A 16,130-nucleotide genomic window follows, 5' to 3' on the forward strand; every position below is an offset into this window, starting at 1 on the left:
GCTAACATTTGCCAGTTATTTGTGTGTGTGTGTTTAACGTGATAGTGAATTTGTTGTGCATCGTCTCGAGTCTCTTTGAGCGTCGTTCTTTGCTTGTGTCAGTGTCTTTGTCGTTGTTTAGTTTCGATGGGCAGTGTGGTGATGTCCGCCATTAAGTGTCTCTCACGCGATTTTCTGGTTGCCGCCGGCATGTCCTGCGGTAATGTTCGTCTTCCCTGGCCTGTCTACAGTTTCCTGAACGCTTGCGGTCTCTTTCGGCGCACGCATGCGCGCACGAGACGTGGTGGCCGTGGCGGTGGCGCTACTAGACTGATAGTGCGACAACGCTCTCTGCTAGGTCTTGTCAATGCGCGCTCTCTTCTGAACAAGTGTGAACTGATTTCCAATCACTTAATTGATGCCCGTCTTGATCTGCTGGCAGTGACTGAAACCTGGCTTAACAGCGACATTGGTGACTCTACTATAAAAGCGGCATGTCCGGATGGCTACACCGCTGTTCAGCTCCCTCGTCTGAATCGAAAGGGTGGTGGTCTGGCTCTGATCCATAAATCCTCTATTGAGGCTAAACGACTTCCTGTGACCATTCATGAGGCCTATGAGTGCATGGATCTGTTGCTTTGTTTTCGGTCGCAACGTGTTAGACTATTGATCATCTATAGACCGCCTTCCTCTCTACCTTCTCGTTTCTTTGATGAATTTTCTTTGACTATGGAAGCTGTCTGCTCTACTCGTGATAAGCTAGTCGTCGTTGGGGATTTCAACTTTCATGTTGATCTGGTGGAAAACTCGGTGGCACAGTCATTTCTCGGTCTAATGGAGGCGTTTGGTCTTACGCAGTGTGTTGCTTCTCCCACCCATATCAAGGGTCATACACTTGATTTGGTATTTACTCGGGATGTAGACAATTTTGTCTCACATACATGTGTTAGCTCCCTCATAAGTGATCACTATGCTGTTCAATGTTGTCTGGCCGTGCGCACACCTAGGTGGCCTATCGGCCGTACGCTCTTTCGATCGTTTAAGTCAATTGATAGTGATCTCTTTGTTGCGGACCTGATTGGTCTGGACTTGTTCACTGATCCGGCTACTACTATCGATGGTCTCATTGATCAGTATAACGTGGGTGTTAGTCAAGTGATTGACAAGCACGCCCCATTGAAAGAGAAACTGTTGGTCCTTCGCCCCGCTAATCCCTGGATGAGCGATGATGTGCGAGTTCTGAGGAGAGAGCTTCGGAAAAGAGAACGAATATGGAGGATGAGGAGGCTATACGTCGACTTTCAGACCTACCGGGAGACACAGATGAAGTATTCTCGTCGACTTAAGGCAGCGAAGAAGTTATTCTACAGCAACAAAATTTTGGAGTGTGGCAGTGACGCTAGGGCTCTCTATCGTCTTGTCAACAACCTGATGGGTAAATCTGATGTGCCCACATTACCGAAACAAAAGCTTCCTGATCGGAGTGTTGCGGAGGAGTTCAGTGTCTATTTCTCCACCAAGATAGCGGATATCCGCTCATCCCTTGACTCTTTGGCCAATTCTAGGAATTCTGACAGTGCCGTTGAAGAGGAGTCCTTCCTTTCGCTCTATGGCGTTATTTGGATAGGCTATTGCCGGTAACAGCTGAGTTTGTGATAAATCTCATTCTGTCTTCACCTGCAAAGTCCTGCTGCCTAGACCCACTTCCTACTCCTTTGCTAAAGAAGTTTGTAAGTACCTTGGCCGCTCCAATAACGAGAATTGTAAACTCTTCGCTGGCATCTGGTCGGTTTCCTGATTCGCTGAAGCATGCTGTCATCACGCCTCTTCTTAAGAAACCGTCACTGGATCCCCAAGATATGGCCAGCTACCGCCCGGTGTCTGGCCTTTCATTCCTCTCGAAGCTTATTGAACGTGTAGTTCTTTTTCGCCTCTCATCGCATGTCGCGGAATTCAATCTGCTGTCTCCTAGTCAATCTGCGTATCGGGTGAACTACTCGACTGAGACTTCCCTGCTTTCAATTCAGAACGACCTACTCGTCGCTGCGGATGCTGGTTTGGGTAGTGCGCTCCTCCTCTTGGATCTCAGCGCCGCATTCGACACGGTTGACCACCGTATTCTGATTGAGAGGATGGCTACAGCTTTCGGTGTCTCTGGATCTGCCTTAAACTGGTTCCGGTCCTACCTCTTTGGCAGAACCCAATCGGTGAAGGCGCTTGGAGTTACATCATTCCCGGTACCTCTTCCGTTTGGCGTTCCGCAAGGATCTGTTCTGGGTCCATGTCTTTTTAACATCTACACCAGTCCGGTTCCCGCCATTGCTGCTGTCCACGGGGTTAAACTCAAGCAGTTTTCTGACGACACCCAAGGGTACGTCCACTTCCACCTTGATTCTCATCATCAGACTATGGCTCTTGGATCTCTCTCCGCCTGTTCTGCGGATATCGAGGACTGGTTTATCGCCAATCGGGTGAAGCTTAACTTCGGAAAGAGTCTGCTACTTTATACCATTCCACCACGTAAAGCCTCGGCCATTGTACTCTCTCCACTTGTTGTTGGTGACTCTGTTCTTCCCCCTTCTAATCAAGCTCGCAATTTGGGTGTAACTTTTGATAGTGAACTCACAATGGTCCCTCATGTAAATGGCATTTGTAAATGTGCTTTCTTCCATCTCACCCTTATTGGTCGGATAAGGAAGTACCTTGATACAAAATCGGCCAAGTCCTTAGTTCATGCTCTTGTGCTTAGTAGACTTGATTATGCAAATTCTCTTTTGTTTGGCCTCCCGAAAACTCTGATGGTGAAACTGCAGCGCGTTCAGAACGCTGCTGCTAGGCTAGTTGTCGGTGCGGGAAGATATGATCGAGTTTCTGATCATATCAAGAACCTTCATTGGCTGCCGGTCGAGCAGCGGGTTGTTTTCAAGACGGCGGTTTTGACGTTTCGTTGCCTGAATGATTCTGCCCCAGTTTATCTGTCTGATTTGGTCAAATTGTACAAGCCCACACGTGATCTTAGGTCTGATAATTCCCGTAACATTGTATCCCCACCTTTTCGACTTGCGAAGTATGGGGGGAGGTCCTTTACATGTGCTGCCCCGTCCATTTGGAATGCGCTCCCTCTTTCAGTGAGATCTGAGACTAACCAGCGACTATTCAAGTCTCGTCTAAAGACTCACTTATTTTCTCTGGCTTTTCCCCGCTGATAAATCTGTTAAATTGTGTGTCTATACTTATGAGCGTCATTAGATCTTTCATTATGGATAGTGCGCTATATAAATATTACAATACAATACAATACAATACAATACAAACTAGGATAGAGGCATTACTTTCCAGGCTACTGCCACGTCGACCGAATTCGGCTATAAAACCTGGATGAATGCAATGGTTAAATCAATCATTTTACAAGCGGCAACAGTCAGCTCTTCAGCATGCAATCGCACAAGGTAAAAAAAATCACAATTATTAAATTATATCTTAATATTGTCCTAATGTAGATTACATGTTTTATTGCGCACTAGTTTTTTTTGGCTATGTTGGTCGTAGTAATGGTCTCACTGGCTACTGCTGCACCCGTTCCCGGATACAAAATGGGATCGGATCCTAATGCTGAAGCCCCATTGCATCGCAACATCAAAAAAGAATACGGAAATGAAAAACGGAACGAAGCTTTGAAAAACTCCAACGTTAAATTCGTTCAAGCAGAAGAAAAGGCTTTCGCCGCCAAAAACCCATCAGCTGCAGTTATAGCCCCAGCAGTAGTTTCGGCTAAGAAGCCAATCATAATTGAAGCAAAACCAATCGGAGTAGTAGCACCGGATCGCAAATGTCCTCCGCCAAAGCAAATGGATCCAATGGGAAAGTGTCGCGAACCTTGGGGCCGCTGAAACTGTTGAGGTACATAAATTCACATTTAAAACTAACCTAAATTTCTCAAGTTTCAAATATTTCCATACATTTAGTTTTGAATTTCAAAATGCTTGGCTTGGAGGACAATATTGGAGTCATGTCTACCCAGTCATGTTTACCGAGCACTGAATACTATTCAATATTCTAAACCCCATATTCTAAACGCCAAAAACCCACCAGCTGCAGTTCCGGCCCTAAGAAACCTTCTTTGGGCTAAATTTGCAGACACATCCGCCACAGCTGAGGTGTATTGACTTCACACGTCCATCCATCCGGAATACCCTAATTCTCCACTTCTACTTTTCCGTCATGTAACCCACTATATTACTTGATTTGCTGGCCACTCCAGAATATTCCATTATTAGCAATACTGAATTGATTTGCCAAAATATATTTTACTGCATTGCACTTGATTGATTCACTTTTGGTTGAAATGCAGTCATGAGAAACTATGAGCAAGCTGGGATTCATAACTAAAATTTCATTTGGGATTTTTTTTTTGCTCACCTTGCTTAATAGAATCACAGCAGCAGGTGTTATTGGACAGAATCCATTTTTCTACTTTGCCAGAGTCTTTAGAAATAATTTTCCGGCATACTGGGCAAGTGATGGTGTCGTCTCGGCGTATATCCTTTTCAGTTTAGACCAAAATAGAATTAATAATATTAATGTAACGTTTTTTAAAAAGGTATTAGACACAATTTACCTGAAGACACGGAAGGCAAAATGTGTGCGAACACGGAAGGAATTTCGGTTTCCCAACTTGTTCCGTCGTATTCACATAAACAAACTCCGCATGTGATAGAATCTTCTTCGTTGTTGGTAGTGGGCATTTCTCCAATCGACTATCAATTGTATCCGAAATGTGTATCCTAAATTTACCTTCGTCAAGTCGTAGCCTTCGTCCGTTTTAAAAATTTGAAATTGTCAATAACCACTCGCCCGTTTAGCTTCAACAACGTTGTATTAGCACACGACTATACAGCGATGCAAAACCAAACTTGATAAGGTGAAAACTTCATATTCCATCAAAACAATTTATGAAACATGATCTCTGTCTCATTTCGAATTATTACTCGGATTCCAAAGTGAAATTGTACTCTGCTCTTTCAGACTTATTGACCCTACTCAACTGCTTCAAGGCATTCAATGTTTGATGATGATTGTTCACATCACCAAAGTGCTCGTTATCTAATATCCATTCGGGTGGGTTAGCAGGAAAATTGTAATTGTCAGAATCCTCCAACAGAAAGAAGAAACTCCAGCCCGTAACTTTACCGGAAGAGTTTGTTACCAAAGTTAAGCCGATCTCGTTTTCTTCGTTAGCTATGACGGTGTTGTATCTGCGGTTGATCATACTGGGAACAGCAGGCTGGAATTGTGGGTGATGCACTGATAACAAGACAAATTGTTCAGATGTAGCCTGAAAATGTAGAATGGTTTATGTAGAAAGGAAAGTATTGAAAAATTAAGGCTGTTTATACTTTGCTGATGGTACAGGAAAAGTCACGTTGGGAACTGTAACAAAATTCGCCCAGTTGTTGCACAAATTTTGGATGAAATGTGGACGCAGGTCGGAAATGAATTTCGCCTTTCGGTCTGCCAGATCGAAAAATTCGGAGAATAAACTTGGACGAAGAATTCAAACGAAAGTTACTGCGGGGATGAGCTATACTACGCGGATGAGCGAGTTCTTGTGACGGTGAATTTCTCGGACGCGTCGAAGACCATGATTCTACCCTTTGAGCTAACGAACCTAAAGTTTGCTGCAATAACGACTCAATAGGATGCGGATGTCGCATTGCAGATTGCGTCGAAAATACTGTGGTAAACGCATCATTCGATCGCTTTTTTGGTGGTTTACGTAAGTTAGATCGAGGTAAATTGAAGCTTGATGATTGTTGATGACTTGGTAATTTGATCCAAGGATCACTCGTGACTTTATCAATTGGTTGACTCTCATTTTTTAACGGGATCTTTTGTTTTTGTAGGAGAGTGAAAACGACGTATGAAAGTAATTTTAAATCCTGTTGAGTTGGCGGTTCAATTTCGGATGGTTGATTGGACCGAAATCCTTTTTCGAACGCGGGGAAAGTTTGGATTGGACGATCGCTTTCATCAAACAAATGGACTTGAATCTTGGTTTTCTGGCGGAATTCGTACTCCGTAGCCACTTTTGTTGCTTCAGTAAGTTTCTGATTGTAAAATTCAACAGACGTCATCATCTTTTGCTTCAATGTTTCGGCTGTGTCTTCGGATGTCGAGTCATCCACTAACGAAAGCAACTCTGAAAAGACCACGTCTTCCTCTGCATTACCAGCTGTTTTCCTGTCAACAGAAAAATCCTTTGATCCTTTGGCTTCCAAGGTTGAAATCAGTTCCGCCAGGCAAAGGTTATTTTCATCTAGAAATTTTTTGGCTTCCTCTTCTGCAGCTTGAATGAATTTAATAGCGTGGCTCACTTGCACTTCAACTTCTTTACGTTTCTGGATGGCCAGAGCTAATTTGTTCACTCCAGTGTCTCTCATTTTCAGCAGCTCTTCTTTCAAACCTGAAAGAGATTCTATCCTGTTCGAATAAAACATTAATCAGCGACAATAATTAATGGAACGTAAAAAAAAATATGTCATCACTTTGAAACTGCAAAACTTGAAGTCAGCTCGGCAAACTTTTTATTTTGCTTGATAATTTGAAGGGCATAAGTGTTGTTGGGTAGAATCCATTCGGCTTCTCCGGAAATGGGTTCTTTTGCAATTATTTTGCGGCAGAATGGGCAAGTAATAGTGTCCCCTCGGCGGATTTCCTGTTAAAATAAAGAACAGATAAATGCAACAAAATCAAACAAGTTCTTTCAGATTTTGAAGGAATACCTGAAGACAAAGGAAACAAACAGTGTGAGAACACGGAAGAAATTTGGGTTTACGAATTTCTTCGTCATATTCGCATAAACAAACTCCACAGGTGACAAAATCTTCAACAACATCTGTAACAACGTTTGCCGTCGCCATTTCACAACCCACTGCAAGCATCAATGTTATCAACTTTTGCTTACTGTCTTCCTGAAGCCCTGAAGGTTATTATTCGATTTATCATCGCCTGTTTTTGAAGGACAGAGATTGTTATTTGAGCCCACGTTCAAAACTGTGCACGCCATCTTACGTAAACAATCGAAACCCTTTGATTTTTGAATAAAATTAAAATGGGAATTGATTTGGTTTTCCAGACTGGAATAAAAGTCTCTAGATGAAATGAATGAATCACTCAACAGTCTATCATATTAGCTCTATCACCACACAAACCATTTGGTGCATTGATTTCAAGTTTTTTTTTTTTCATCTTGAAGTTTCTTTACTTCTTCCTCACCTAAGTTGCATAAATAGATTTTGCAGTCACAGCCATCTGTTCCTGAGCTTCTCAATGTTTTTTAAATGGCAGAAATCAGTTAATTAACTTTCACATTCTTAATTTCCGATCCAAGTTGGGTCGGCACTTAGTAATAGTACTCCAGAACATTAGATGTGTTTCATTACAAGTGCATCTCCGGTATAAATAGTTATGTTTTAACTTACAATGAGGTGCAGTGACCGACATCCTTTGGGATTGTTTTACTTTTAAAAAGTGGAGAATGTACACTGTACTGCTGGGAAGACGCAAAATCAGACAATGTAGGTTTCATGACAAAATGGAAAGGCTTACTTCGGCATTATGAAGACGAGTTTTCTAGACAAGACAAAACATGTTATGAATAAACTATAAGGAAAAACCTATGCTGCAAATTTGTTACCGATAGATACCAAAGACAAATGGTAAGACGTGCTGTAGAATTTTGGGCTGGCTGAAGAAATTTGGGTTTTCTGGTAAACATCACCGTACTTACTGTGTCCATATAGTACACAGTCCAATCCCACAAGTGACCTTGTTAGCGTGAGCTGTTGCTATTTCGAAAAATCTAAATGGACTAAGCTAAATTATAAGCCGAATGAGCGAATACAATACGCCAGCTCCATAACCTGCAACCTGCTCTAAGCCTCTAACATTCATTTTCGTTTCATTTCGCACGTGATTCTGCAGACGAACCAACAAAGATACCTAAGTGATGTTGCCATCTATCAACCGTTACTACAATCACGATACTGTCGATACAGAATAAAGAGAGGGAAAACCAAAAACGAAATTTGAATTGAACAGAAAAAAAGGAAAACGACTTGCATTTCGACAGAATAAAACAATGTCATGTTTGATAAATATTAACTCAGTCTTTCTTCGCAAAAATAAGGTGTATTTATTTGTGTTCAATTGAACTTGATGTGTCAGTTTATTTGGGATAGATGATTCTAAGGCACAACAAACCTTAGCAATTATATATCTTAACATTTATCCGGCGATGTGGACTTATTCGGAGTAATGACTCTCAAATCATACTTGCCTTTGGCACCCATGCGATATGTATTGGATCCACCATGGTCCCAGGTGACGGATATCCAACCGTTGACTAAGTCGCTCGTCACGGTGCCTCCCTGCCTCTCAGTCGAATTTCCTGCAATGTCTTGGTCGCCCCACATCCAGTCAACTCCACGAACAACCCGAGCCCCTGGCCCCAGACGTTGAAGCTTCACACTGGTCTCTGGGGCGACAGCAACCGCCTGCTGTCGACTTTGGTTAATCACAATTTGAAGCATAACTTCTTCTAAAGCTTCTTGGTTTTTCCTTGTTTCCATCTCTATATAACTCATGGCTAGAACAGCCTTCAGTTGGACATCCTCCTCTTCTGGTTCCCTAAAATAATAGCACATTGAAAGAGGGATGCTAAAACTTGATTTTGCCCTTATAGCACAAATGAATCTTACACTGGTTTTGCAACATTCAGCACGGGTTTTGATCGGTTGATAAGTTTGAGCATTTGTAAGGCATAAGAATTGTTGGGTAGAATCCATTCTCCTTGTTCACTGGGGTCCTTGGAAGTTATTTTGCGACAAAAGGGGCACGGAATAGTGTTATCTTGACGAATGTCCTTTAGTCATAAAATTGAGAATTACAAAATAATTATTTCGAAATAACTTATCAGTAGATTGATTGTCCATGTCTTACTTGAAGGCACTCGCAGCAAACGGTGTGTGCACATTGGAGGAATTTCGGTTTCCTTTTGACTTCGTCGTATTCGCACAAGCAAACTCCACAAGTCACGAAATCTTCCAATTCATTTTCACTGGCCATTTCAATTATGGTCAACATTCGACTGTGTTCGTCTTCAATTGCACACTAGTACGCGCTCTTATCAGCTGCAGCGGCGGTGATGTTAGACAAGCGACTGTATAGGCGTGAACCTGCAGCACTAAACGTTAACACTTATCTTTCTGATTAGCTACCACATAATGCTGCATAATCTAACATACGGCAATCACTTCACAACTCACAGTTCAAGCCAAGAAAATTTAAGAAGTTGCGGTTAGTATAGGATATTCTAAAGAAATCTGTGTCTGCATGATCTGTGTGACAGTTTGTATAATAGACAAATAACAATGGTTTAAAAACGCATAACATTTCATCATATTATGTTGAAAAAGATCTACAAAAAGCAACTGTTTTGTTAGTAATAACGAAATTAAAAAACTCACTCTCTTGGTACACTACGTAAATCATTTTTCTTTGATTCATACAAAAAGAAAGCCTTTTGAAATTATCTGGATTCCAACGTAAAAGTATAGTTTGTTCTTGCTGACTTACGAGCCCTGCTCAATTGTTCCAGTACATCATAACAACTAACGTGGCCAATGAGCTCGCAGTCGTTCGATACGTTTTCGGGCAGGTTATCGCGTTCTATGAACGTTTCGTTATCTTCCAGTATGAAGACGAAGCTCCATTCCGTAACTTTATTGCCCGAAGAATAAATCGAAGTTATACCGACCTCGCCGTAATCGCAAGCCTGTTCCACGGAGAAGTTGTTGATGTCACTTGAGTCAGGCAGAAATTGTGAGTTCTCATTCGACAGTAAAACAAAAACTCCTGGCATGGCCTGTCGTATTAAATATAACAAGATTTAAAGCTGCTTTATAACAAGTTGTTTGAAAAAACCTGTGTTACCTTGTCAACAGTGCTGTTAAAATTTATAGGAGACTTGTAACAAAATTCACCCAACTTTTTAAGAAAATGTGTGGTAGCACGTGATATGTTAGGACTTATGTGAATCTCTCCTTTTGGCTGACCAGACTTATAAACTCTGAGTATGAAAACAGAACTGTCCTTCAAGGCAAAATTGTCTTTCACTTCCATCAGAGAAACCATTTGCGTCAATTTAAAATCATTTTCTTCCTGAAGTTTCTTTACTTCTTCTTCCGCTGCTTGGATGGATTTCATAACGGCTCCCAACTGCTTCTGAGCCTCTTTTTGTTTGTCAATGGCGGTGGCCAATTGATTAATTCCTGCATCAGACTTGATTCCTGATCCACAAGTCGGGCAAACACTGGGACCTCTGGTGTTTTTTATATGGTTATCAAGATTTTGCATCTACATTAAACCTGTTGAATGTTAATACTTACAGAACCTTCTTGTCGATGGGTTTATTCCCTTTCTGTTTTCCAAATTTCAGCATGTGAAGAACATAACCATTGCTGGGCAGCCTAGCAACATCAGCCACGGAGAAGTTTTCGCGACAAAATGGACAGGATACTGTTGCATTTTTAATAATTTTCTATTGTTTCAACAATATAGTAAGTTGTTTTATAAGGGCAAGGAAACGATTATTTTACCCTTAGACACGAAAGGCAGACTGTATGGCGTGCAGAGCATTGGAGAAATTTTGGTATCCTATTTATGTCGTCAAATTCACATAAACAAACACCACATGTTGTAAAATCTTCTAAGTCGTTGGCTGTCGCCATTTCGTAACTCGTAAGATAAAAACTGACGTTATCTAAATTTCTATCTAAACAGACCAATGCTCCAATTCAAACAGCTGATTTATTTTCTCCAAAAAAAGGACTAACGGGAATCTGGTGAACTAAGCCGAGCAGGAAGCCGGGAAATACAAATTTGAGTTTTTTCTTCAGTATGTATCTAAAAATGCTGGAATCCTCTTAGGTTGCGAAGTTAAAAAAACAAAATTAAATATACATGCTGGCCTGATCTCCTTGGGATACGCCACGTCACACTTTCCTTTAGCTTAAACTGTAGTAATATTTTGGGCGTAAAATAGAGTGATAATTAATTATATCGTGAGGTGGCGGGCTCCGCCTCTCCTCATCTCTCTAGCGGTTGGCAAAAATTCCAAATATTTTGACTAGGAAAATGTCGTCATCAAGTTCTAGGCTACATTAGTCATTTGTTTGTTTTCCTTATCAGCAGGTTTCTACAAGGGAGACCTGTGGGGAAGTGCCGATGTATAAAGTCTCGTGTTTTATCAGTTTAGCTGAATCACATGCCACGCTACGGTCAATGTGCTTATCAGTAGTATATGGATTTCAAAAGACTGCACACTGCATTCAACTGTGCAGTTTAGTGATGGCTGTTACAGCATTACCTCCCCAGTTACCAGTGGTTTGATTTCCTTCTATCCCATTATGGAAAAAGCACTTGCCATAGCCAACGTGGTCTTTGGATTGGTTACCTTTTGCTTCCACGATCCTGAATCGGCCACTGCCACTGTAGGTATTTGTGGAGGAATTTACCTGATGGTGTTTGGTCTTCTTCTCATTAGTTCAAAGTAAGTCTCATCTATAAATTTAACCTAGTCAAAATTAAGATTGATAAACCATATGCTATTTGTTTAGGTTGAAAAATAAAGTCATTATCATAGGACTGGGAGTAAAAGCAACGTTCATTGGTATCGCATTAATCAACCTTTATACCAAGAGTTTCGACAGCTATCAAGGATTACTCGACAATTGTCAATTAATAGCTACTGTTATTTATGGATTAAAACAATGTAAGCCAATCCAATTTTTACAACCACGATTCATTCTTTCCATTAAGCAAAAATTACCTTTGTTTTTATGCAGGTGATAGAATTGCCTGGGATCCAATCATGGCCGTTCTTGGCCTTCTAATTATCGTTGTCAACTCATTCTTGGCCGTGATTACTTATATCTCAAAGAGCAATTCAAATTCAAAGACAATCGTTGGATTCGATTGAAAATTAAAAAATGTTAGTGTTTGAAAAAACAAATTCTTTTTAGGTTACAATTCTAATATTTCTCTTGATTTGATTATTACACGGTTCTGATTTCCTAATTATTTGGTGTTTGATTTTACCTTAGCATATTTGAGATGAGTCCGTGCCTGATGCCCTCTAGCGGAAAGCGCTAAAAAATTTAACTTTCAAAAAGTTTTGCCAATAGTTAGAAAATTCCGATTTCAAACACGTTCAAACGATAAAAGTCTTTGTTAAGGTTACATCATTGTCTTGATTTAAAAAAATAAACATAAAGGAATGATAACATCTAGTTTAAACAACCTTTCTTGGCACACACCTTTCCGGGGAAAAACAAAATGATTGATTGTTGATTTCAACGCGATTCCAAGGTGAAAGTGTAGCCACTTCTCTGGTATTTTGTCGTCCAGCTAAGCGCTTCAATGGCTTCAATACCTTGTGTAACTTGGCCGATAAAATAGACGGGCTGGACGGTTTTCAAGTGCATATCGTTCCTTTTGTCTTCAAAGTACTGCAGAGGGAAAACCAAATTCCAACCTCCCAGATCGCCGTACTCGTCCACCCACAACGATATTCCGGCTTCCATGTAATGGCGGGTTAGCGGTAAGCTAGACAAGTCATCATAGGAGAAATCTGCCATGTCCTCGAACGCTGGGACAAGCAGAAACACGCCAGGAACAGTCTAAAATTTAAACGAGAACAGGCGTTATGGAACGGGAAATATTTTAATGTTGCAACTATTTGACTCACTTTTTCAATCAGGTTGCTGAATTGTTTGGGAGTCCGGAAGCAGATTTTCCCCAGTTTCTGGATAAATTGGGAATTGCAGCTTGGAGATAATTTGATGTGGACAGAGCCCTTAAACGTACCGTGTCGCCGTACAGTCATAATTAAAGTCGCTTTGTTGAGATCAAATTTTTCGATAGGGCTGTTCAAACTAATCACTGAGCTAGGATTGGTAGTCGTCACTGACGGACTCGTTTCTTCAAATTTCTTGGTCACAGAAAGGTTGTGGTCGGGAGGCTCATCAGCAGTAACATCGGATGTAGTTTGTTTGTTAAGCTTTGCGCCCCTTTTATGAATGGAAAAGACGATGTGAGAGAGAAGCAGGAAATCGCGTTTGGTCGGGGACAGGCTGGTGTCGCTCGGCCAGTACGTGGTGAAACCCTTTTCCAGCCAGTCAAAGGTAGGAATGCTCTGATTCCTGGGGTCAGTAAGCCAGACAGAAATTTTACTATTTTTCTGGTATTGAAGAGATTTGACCACGGTGACGGCATCGGCTAATTTGCTCTCGCATGACAGTAGTGATTTCTTCATTTTCTCTTTGAGAGTATCGAAACTATCTTGTGGATTGGAATCGTCGACTAGAGATATCAATTCTGATAAAAGTGGGTCTTCATCTTGTGGTATTTCAGGGTTGAGAGGTTGATGTAAACAAGGACTGCTTGCTTCCAACTCAGAAATCATTTCGACTAGGAGAATATTGTTTGTCTCTTCTTGTAGGTTGACTTCATGCAGGACTAGTTTTAAACATTGAGATAATTGATCCAAATGAGTCTGAACTTCTTTCCTCTTTTCGATAGCCAAAGCCAATTTTGTTTGTCCCTGGTCTCTCATTTTCTTGATATCATCTCTGAGTTTCAACAACGACTCAAAATTCATGATTGTTTTCGCTGTCACATCAATGATTGAGTGAACTGAACATCCCTGTTTAGCCAATGCTCCACAAGTGAGACACCATGTAGGTTTCCTATTGAAAATTGAAGGTCAACAAAACTTGTAAGTTCATAAAACAGAAAATTTGATTTTTGTACCCATTCGTCAAATCAGGTTTATCTGGAGCTTCTGGGTTTTTCTCTGACAATTTGAGCATGTGAAGTGCATAAGAGTTGTTTGGAAGACTTGAGACGTCATCCTGGTGAGAAAACTCTTTACGACAGAGTGGGCAACTAATGACAAACTCCTTGTGTATCTCCTACGAAAAGACAGCATGAATTTCTCATTCAAAAGCATAGTAAACAAAACATTATTTACCTTTAAACATTTAAGGCAAAGTGTATGAGCACATGGTAGGAACTTTGGTTTCCTGGTTTCAGCATCAAATTCACACAGGCAAATACTACAGGTAACAAAACTCTCAGTTTCCTCTGAATAAGTGCAAGCTGCAGCAGCCATTTTTCGAGTGATAAAGTGGAACGGACGTTAAAAGTATATATTGTTTACAGAGCGATATGTCTCATGGTGATAACAATCAGAAAATGAGGCATGTGTGGGCAAAACGTTGAAATTGCCGCGGGCTTTGAGATACCAATAATAACAGTGCAAGTGTTCGAACAGATGGCGCTGGTAATTAGGGCACTAATAAATAGGACATCATTTACGTCATTGACTCATCGTAATTTGAATTTTTAGGGCATTTTTACGTGTGGCAAACTACGCATTTTTAATTCAGACAAGAATCACTTTTTAGAAATGTAATAAAAGTTGCGCTAAAATGTCGCAAGACTGGCTGGCTGGCTGCCCATAAAATTTACTTGTGAAATCACGAAAATACTAGCATATAGTAAAGCTTACAAATAGTCAAAACCACGCTCTATCATCAAAGGCGGCTAACATCTTAATTCACTATTGCCTTCTACTCATTAAACGAAACGTTATCAACACCTTTGGTGCAGGTATAAATGAGAGCTTCGTGGCATCGCTAGATTTAATTACAGACATCATCGCTTGCACTAACCACATCCAAACCTGATATTCTAAACAACTAAAGTTTATTTTGTAATCGTCCTCAAAATGGCGAGTTCGGTTTTCACTTTTGGAAATTGTTTTCTAGGAATTTTCGCTTTCATTTTACAGGTAAAAAATTTAACGAAAAATATCACGACTGAATATCCGATGTTACGAATGTTTTGTTCAAATCGATTTAACATATCTTTTTTTTTTTTTAAATTGCAAAATGCGTTTAGATTGTGGCATTGATTGTTTCGTCCGGCGCGCAGTATATACCTATTTGGTGAGTACTGGAATTTGGGGAGGAGTTTTCCTCTTCTTTAACAGCTTCGTGATCGCGAAAAAAAAATGGTTTATAACTAAATTCGTTTCTATTATCGACGCATTAAGTCAACCAAAAAATTATTTTATCATCACAGGCAGAGCACTGAACCCATTAAACACTTGGCATTTTGCGCCATTTTAATTGGCCTCACCTTAATTGGGATGACCTCGTGGAGCATCAGTTTGTACCATCCCGTTATCGCCAATTGCCAATTGTATTTCTTCGGTGGAAGATATACCTATATCCCTTTGTGTGAGTTTTTATTTTTTAAATAAATTCAAACGAAATCATCTTTCTGGTTAATTTTAAAAATTAACTTTTGTTTTTGTTACTGTCGGCATATAGGTCGTCGAGTGACTATCGATTCCTTGTTGATTTTGACCGGTATTTTTACTGTCCTACTTAACGTATGGATTTTCAGTGAGGCTTCATCTTTGATTGTTGGAAGCTCAATATTCCGTTTTAGCAGAAATAGTATAGCCCCTGCAATGAAATTATAGCTGCAATCATTCTAAAGAAAAAATACAAAATTTGAGTCATACTTCCTTTATGGTTTGATTACTCACAAGTGGTTTAATGGTCTTAATCTGGTGTGACATTTCTTGAATAATTCCTACAACTGAATAAGATACACGTGTGAGTTGTAGGCCATTCACTCAATTATGACTTATCTCTGAAATGATGCCATTTACCACTAAATGGGTTTATTATTCACATCCTTTAAACGTATGGTAAGCAGGTTATAACCATTATTACAGCTAATAAAAATTCAAATTCAAATTTGCAGAGTATAAAAAAAAGGACTCACCAAGTAAACATTCGATGAAGATTAAAACATCCGGAGCCAGGTGCTAAACAGGGCGCCGTTGGGACCCTGAACGAACGAAGGTCAAAGAAGCATTAGTGGCATCCAACGATTCCATTATTTTAACGTTTCAATCTTTTGCTTTTACCTTTTAGTGATCGCTCCTGTTTCGTCATTCAAGTGCTGCGTGATTACGTTACAAAGCTGTTCAATATTGAACAAAGGCTGACAAC

At 40.4% G+C, this 16,130-nt stretch overlaps 6 protein-coding genes and 3 long non-coding RNA genes across 13 annotated transcripts; 4 read left to right on the top strand and 5 right to left on the bottom strand.

The window, feature by feature from the left end:
• The first annotated feature begins 141 nt into the window (after positions 1–141).
• Positions 142–3,361, top strand: LOC124327770. The gene is made up of 3 exons (XM_046786765.1): positions 142–1,593; positions 1,665–3,046; positions 3,298–3,361. Exons 1-3 carry the CDS (start codon positions 142–144, stop codon positions 3,359–3,361), a joined length of 2,898 nt encoding a protein of 965 aa, XP_046642721.1.
• LOC124326621 lies at positions 1,011–12,120 on the top strand. 2 transcript variants are annotated; one of them, XM_046785537.1, is made up of 4 exons: positions 1,011–1,016; positions 11,423–11,590; positions 11,658–11,812; positions 11,886–12,120. In XM_046785537.1, exons 2-4 carry the CDS (start codon positions 11,448–11,450, stop codon positions 12,017–12,019), a joined length of 432 nt encoding a protein of 143 aa, XP_046641493.1. In that variant the 5' UTR covers positions 1,011–1,016; positions 11,423–11,447; the 3' UTR covers positions 12,020–12,120. The 2 variants fall into 2 exon arrangements, with proteins under 2 accessions (XP_046641493.1, XP_046641492.1); XM_046785536.1 differs by lacking the exon at positions 1,011–1,016 and having other exon boundaries at positions 11,212–11,590.
• Positions 3,294–4,375, top strand: LOC124326644. The gene is made up of 2 exons (XM_046785564.1): positions 3,294–3,428; positions 3,504–4,375. The coding sequence occupies exons 1-2, from the start codon at positions 3,414–3,416 to the stop codon at positions 3,867–3,869; spliced, it is 381 nt and encodes a 126-aa protein (XP_046641520.1). The 5' UTR covers positions 3,294–3,413; the 3' UTR covers positions 3,870–4,375.
• LOC124326148 lies at positions 4,840–6,957 on the bottom strand. Its single transcript, XM_046784812.1, has 5 exons — positions 6,762–6,957; positions 6,525–6,694; positions 5,793–6,459; positions 5,376–5,591; positions 4,840–5,314 (listed from the first exon to the last, which is right to left on the bottom strand). Exons 1-5 carry the CDS (start codon positions 6,918–6,920, stop codon positions 4,964–4,966), a joined length of 1,563 nt encoding a protein of 520 aa, XP_046640768.1. The 5' UTR covers positions 6,921–6,957; the 3' UTR covers positions 4,840–4,963.
• LOC124326853 lies at positions 7,094–7,947 on the bottom strand. Its single transcript, XR_006915902.1, has 3 exons — positions 7,676–7,947; positions 7,191–7,611; positions 7,094–7,130 (listed from the first exon to the last, which is right to left on the bottom strand). It is a non-coding gene; the product is annotated as an uncharacterized LOC124326853 (long non-coding RNA).
• LOC124326345 (putative HERC2-like protein 3) lies at positions 8,194–10,872 on the bottom strand. 2 transcript variants are annotated; one of them, XM_046785106.1, is made up of 6 exons: positions 10,638–10,872; positions 10,428–10,579; positions 9,973–10,360; positions 8,980–9,904; positions 8,739–8,902; positions 8,194–8,667 (listed from the first exon to the last, which is right to left on the bottom strand). In XM_046785106.1, exons 4-6 carry the CDS (start codon positions 9,121–9,123, stop codon positions 8,259–8,261), a joined length of 717 nt encoding a protein of 238 aa, XP_046641062.1. In that variant the 5' UTR covers positions 9,124–9,904; positions 9,973–10,360; positions 10,428–10,579; positions 10,638–10,872; the 3' UTR covers positions 8,194–8,258. The 2 variants fall into 2 exon arrangements, with proteins under 2 accessions (XP_046641062.1, XP_046641061.1); XM_046785105.1 differs by lacking the exons at positions 8,194–8,667; positions 8,739–8,902 and having other exon boundaries at positions 9,377–9,904; positions 10,638–10,862.
• On the bottom strand, positions 12,074–14,763 carry LOC124326135 (tripartite motif-containing 13-like). Of its 3 annotated transcripts, XM_046784796.1 has the most exons (5): positions 14,072–14,763; positions 13,852–14,012; positions 12,788–13,787; positions 12,362–12,719; positions 12,074–12,204 (listed from the first exon to the last, which is right to left on the bottom strand). In XM_046784796.1, exons 1-4 carry the CDS (start codon positions 14,210–14,212, stop codon positions 12,393–12,395), a joined length of 1,629 nt encoding a protein of 542 aa, XP_046640752.1. In that variant the 5' UTR covers positions 14,213–14,763; the 3' UTR covers positions 12,074–12,204; positions 12,362–12,392. The 3 variants fall into 3 exon arrangements, with proteins under 3 accessions (XP_046640752.1, XP_046640751.1, XP_046640753.1); XM_046784795.1 differs by lacking the exon at positions 12,074–12,204 and having other exon boundaries at positions 12,213–12,719; XM_046784797.1 differs by lacking the exon at positions 12,074–12,204 and having other exon boundaries at positions 12,597–12,719; positions 12,784–13,787.
• Positions 14,752–15,633, top strand: LOC124326692. Its single transcript, XR_006915689.1, has 4 exons — positions 14,752–14,893; positions 15,004–15,118; positions 15,187–15,344; positions 15,438–15,633. It is a non-coding gene; the product is annotated as an uncharacterized LOC124326692 (long non-coding RNA).
• LOC124326795 lies at positions 15,485–16,114 on the bottom strand. Its single transcript, XR_006915843.1, has 3 exons — positions 15,901–16,114; positions 15,635–15,711; positions 15,485–15,575 (listed from the first exon to the last, which is right to left on the bottom strand). It is a non-coding gene; the product is annotated as an uncharacterized LOC124326795 (long non-coding RNA).
• Positions 16,115–16,130: the final 16 nt, after the last annotated feature.

The sequence above is a fragment of the Daphnia pulicaria genome, chromosome 2, assembly GCF_021234035.1.
Source record: "Daphnia pulicaria isolate SC F1-1A chromosome 2, SC_F0-13Bv2, whole genome shotgun sequence".
Classification (NCBI taxonomy): domain Eukaryota; kingdom Metazoa; phylum Arthropoda; class Branchiopoda; order Diplostraca; family Daphniidae; genus Daphnia; species Daphnia pulicaria.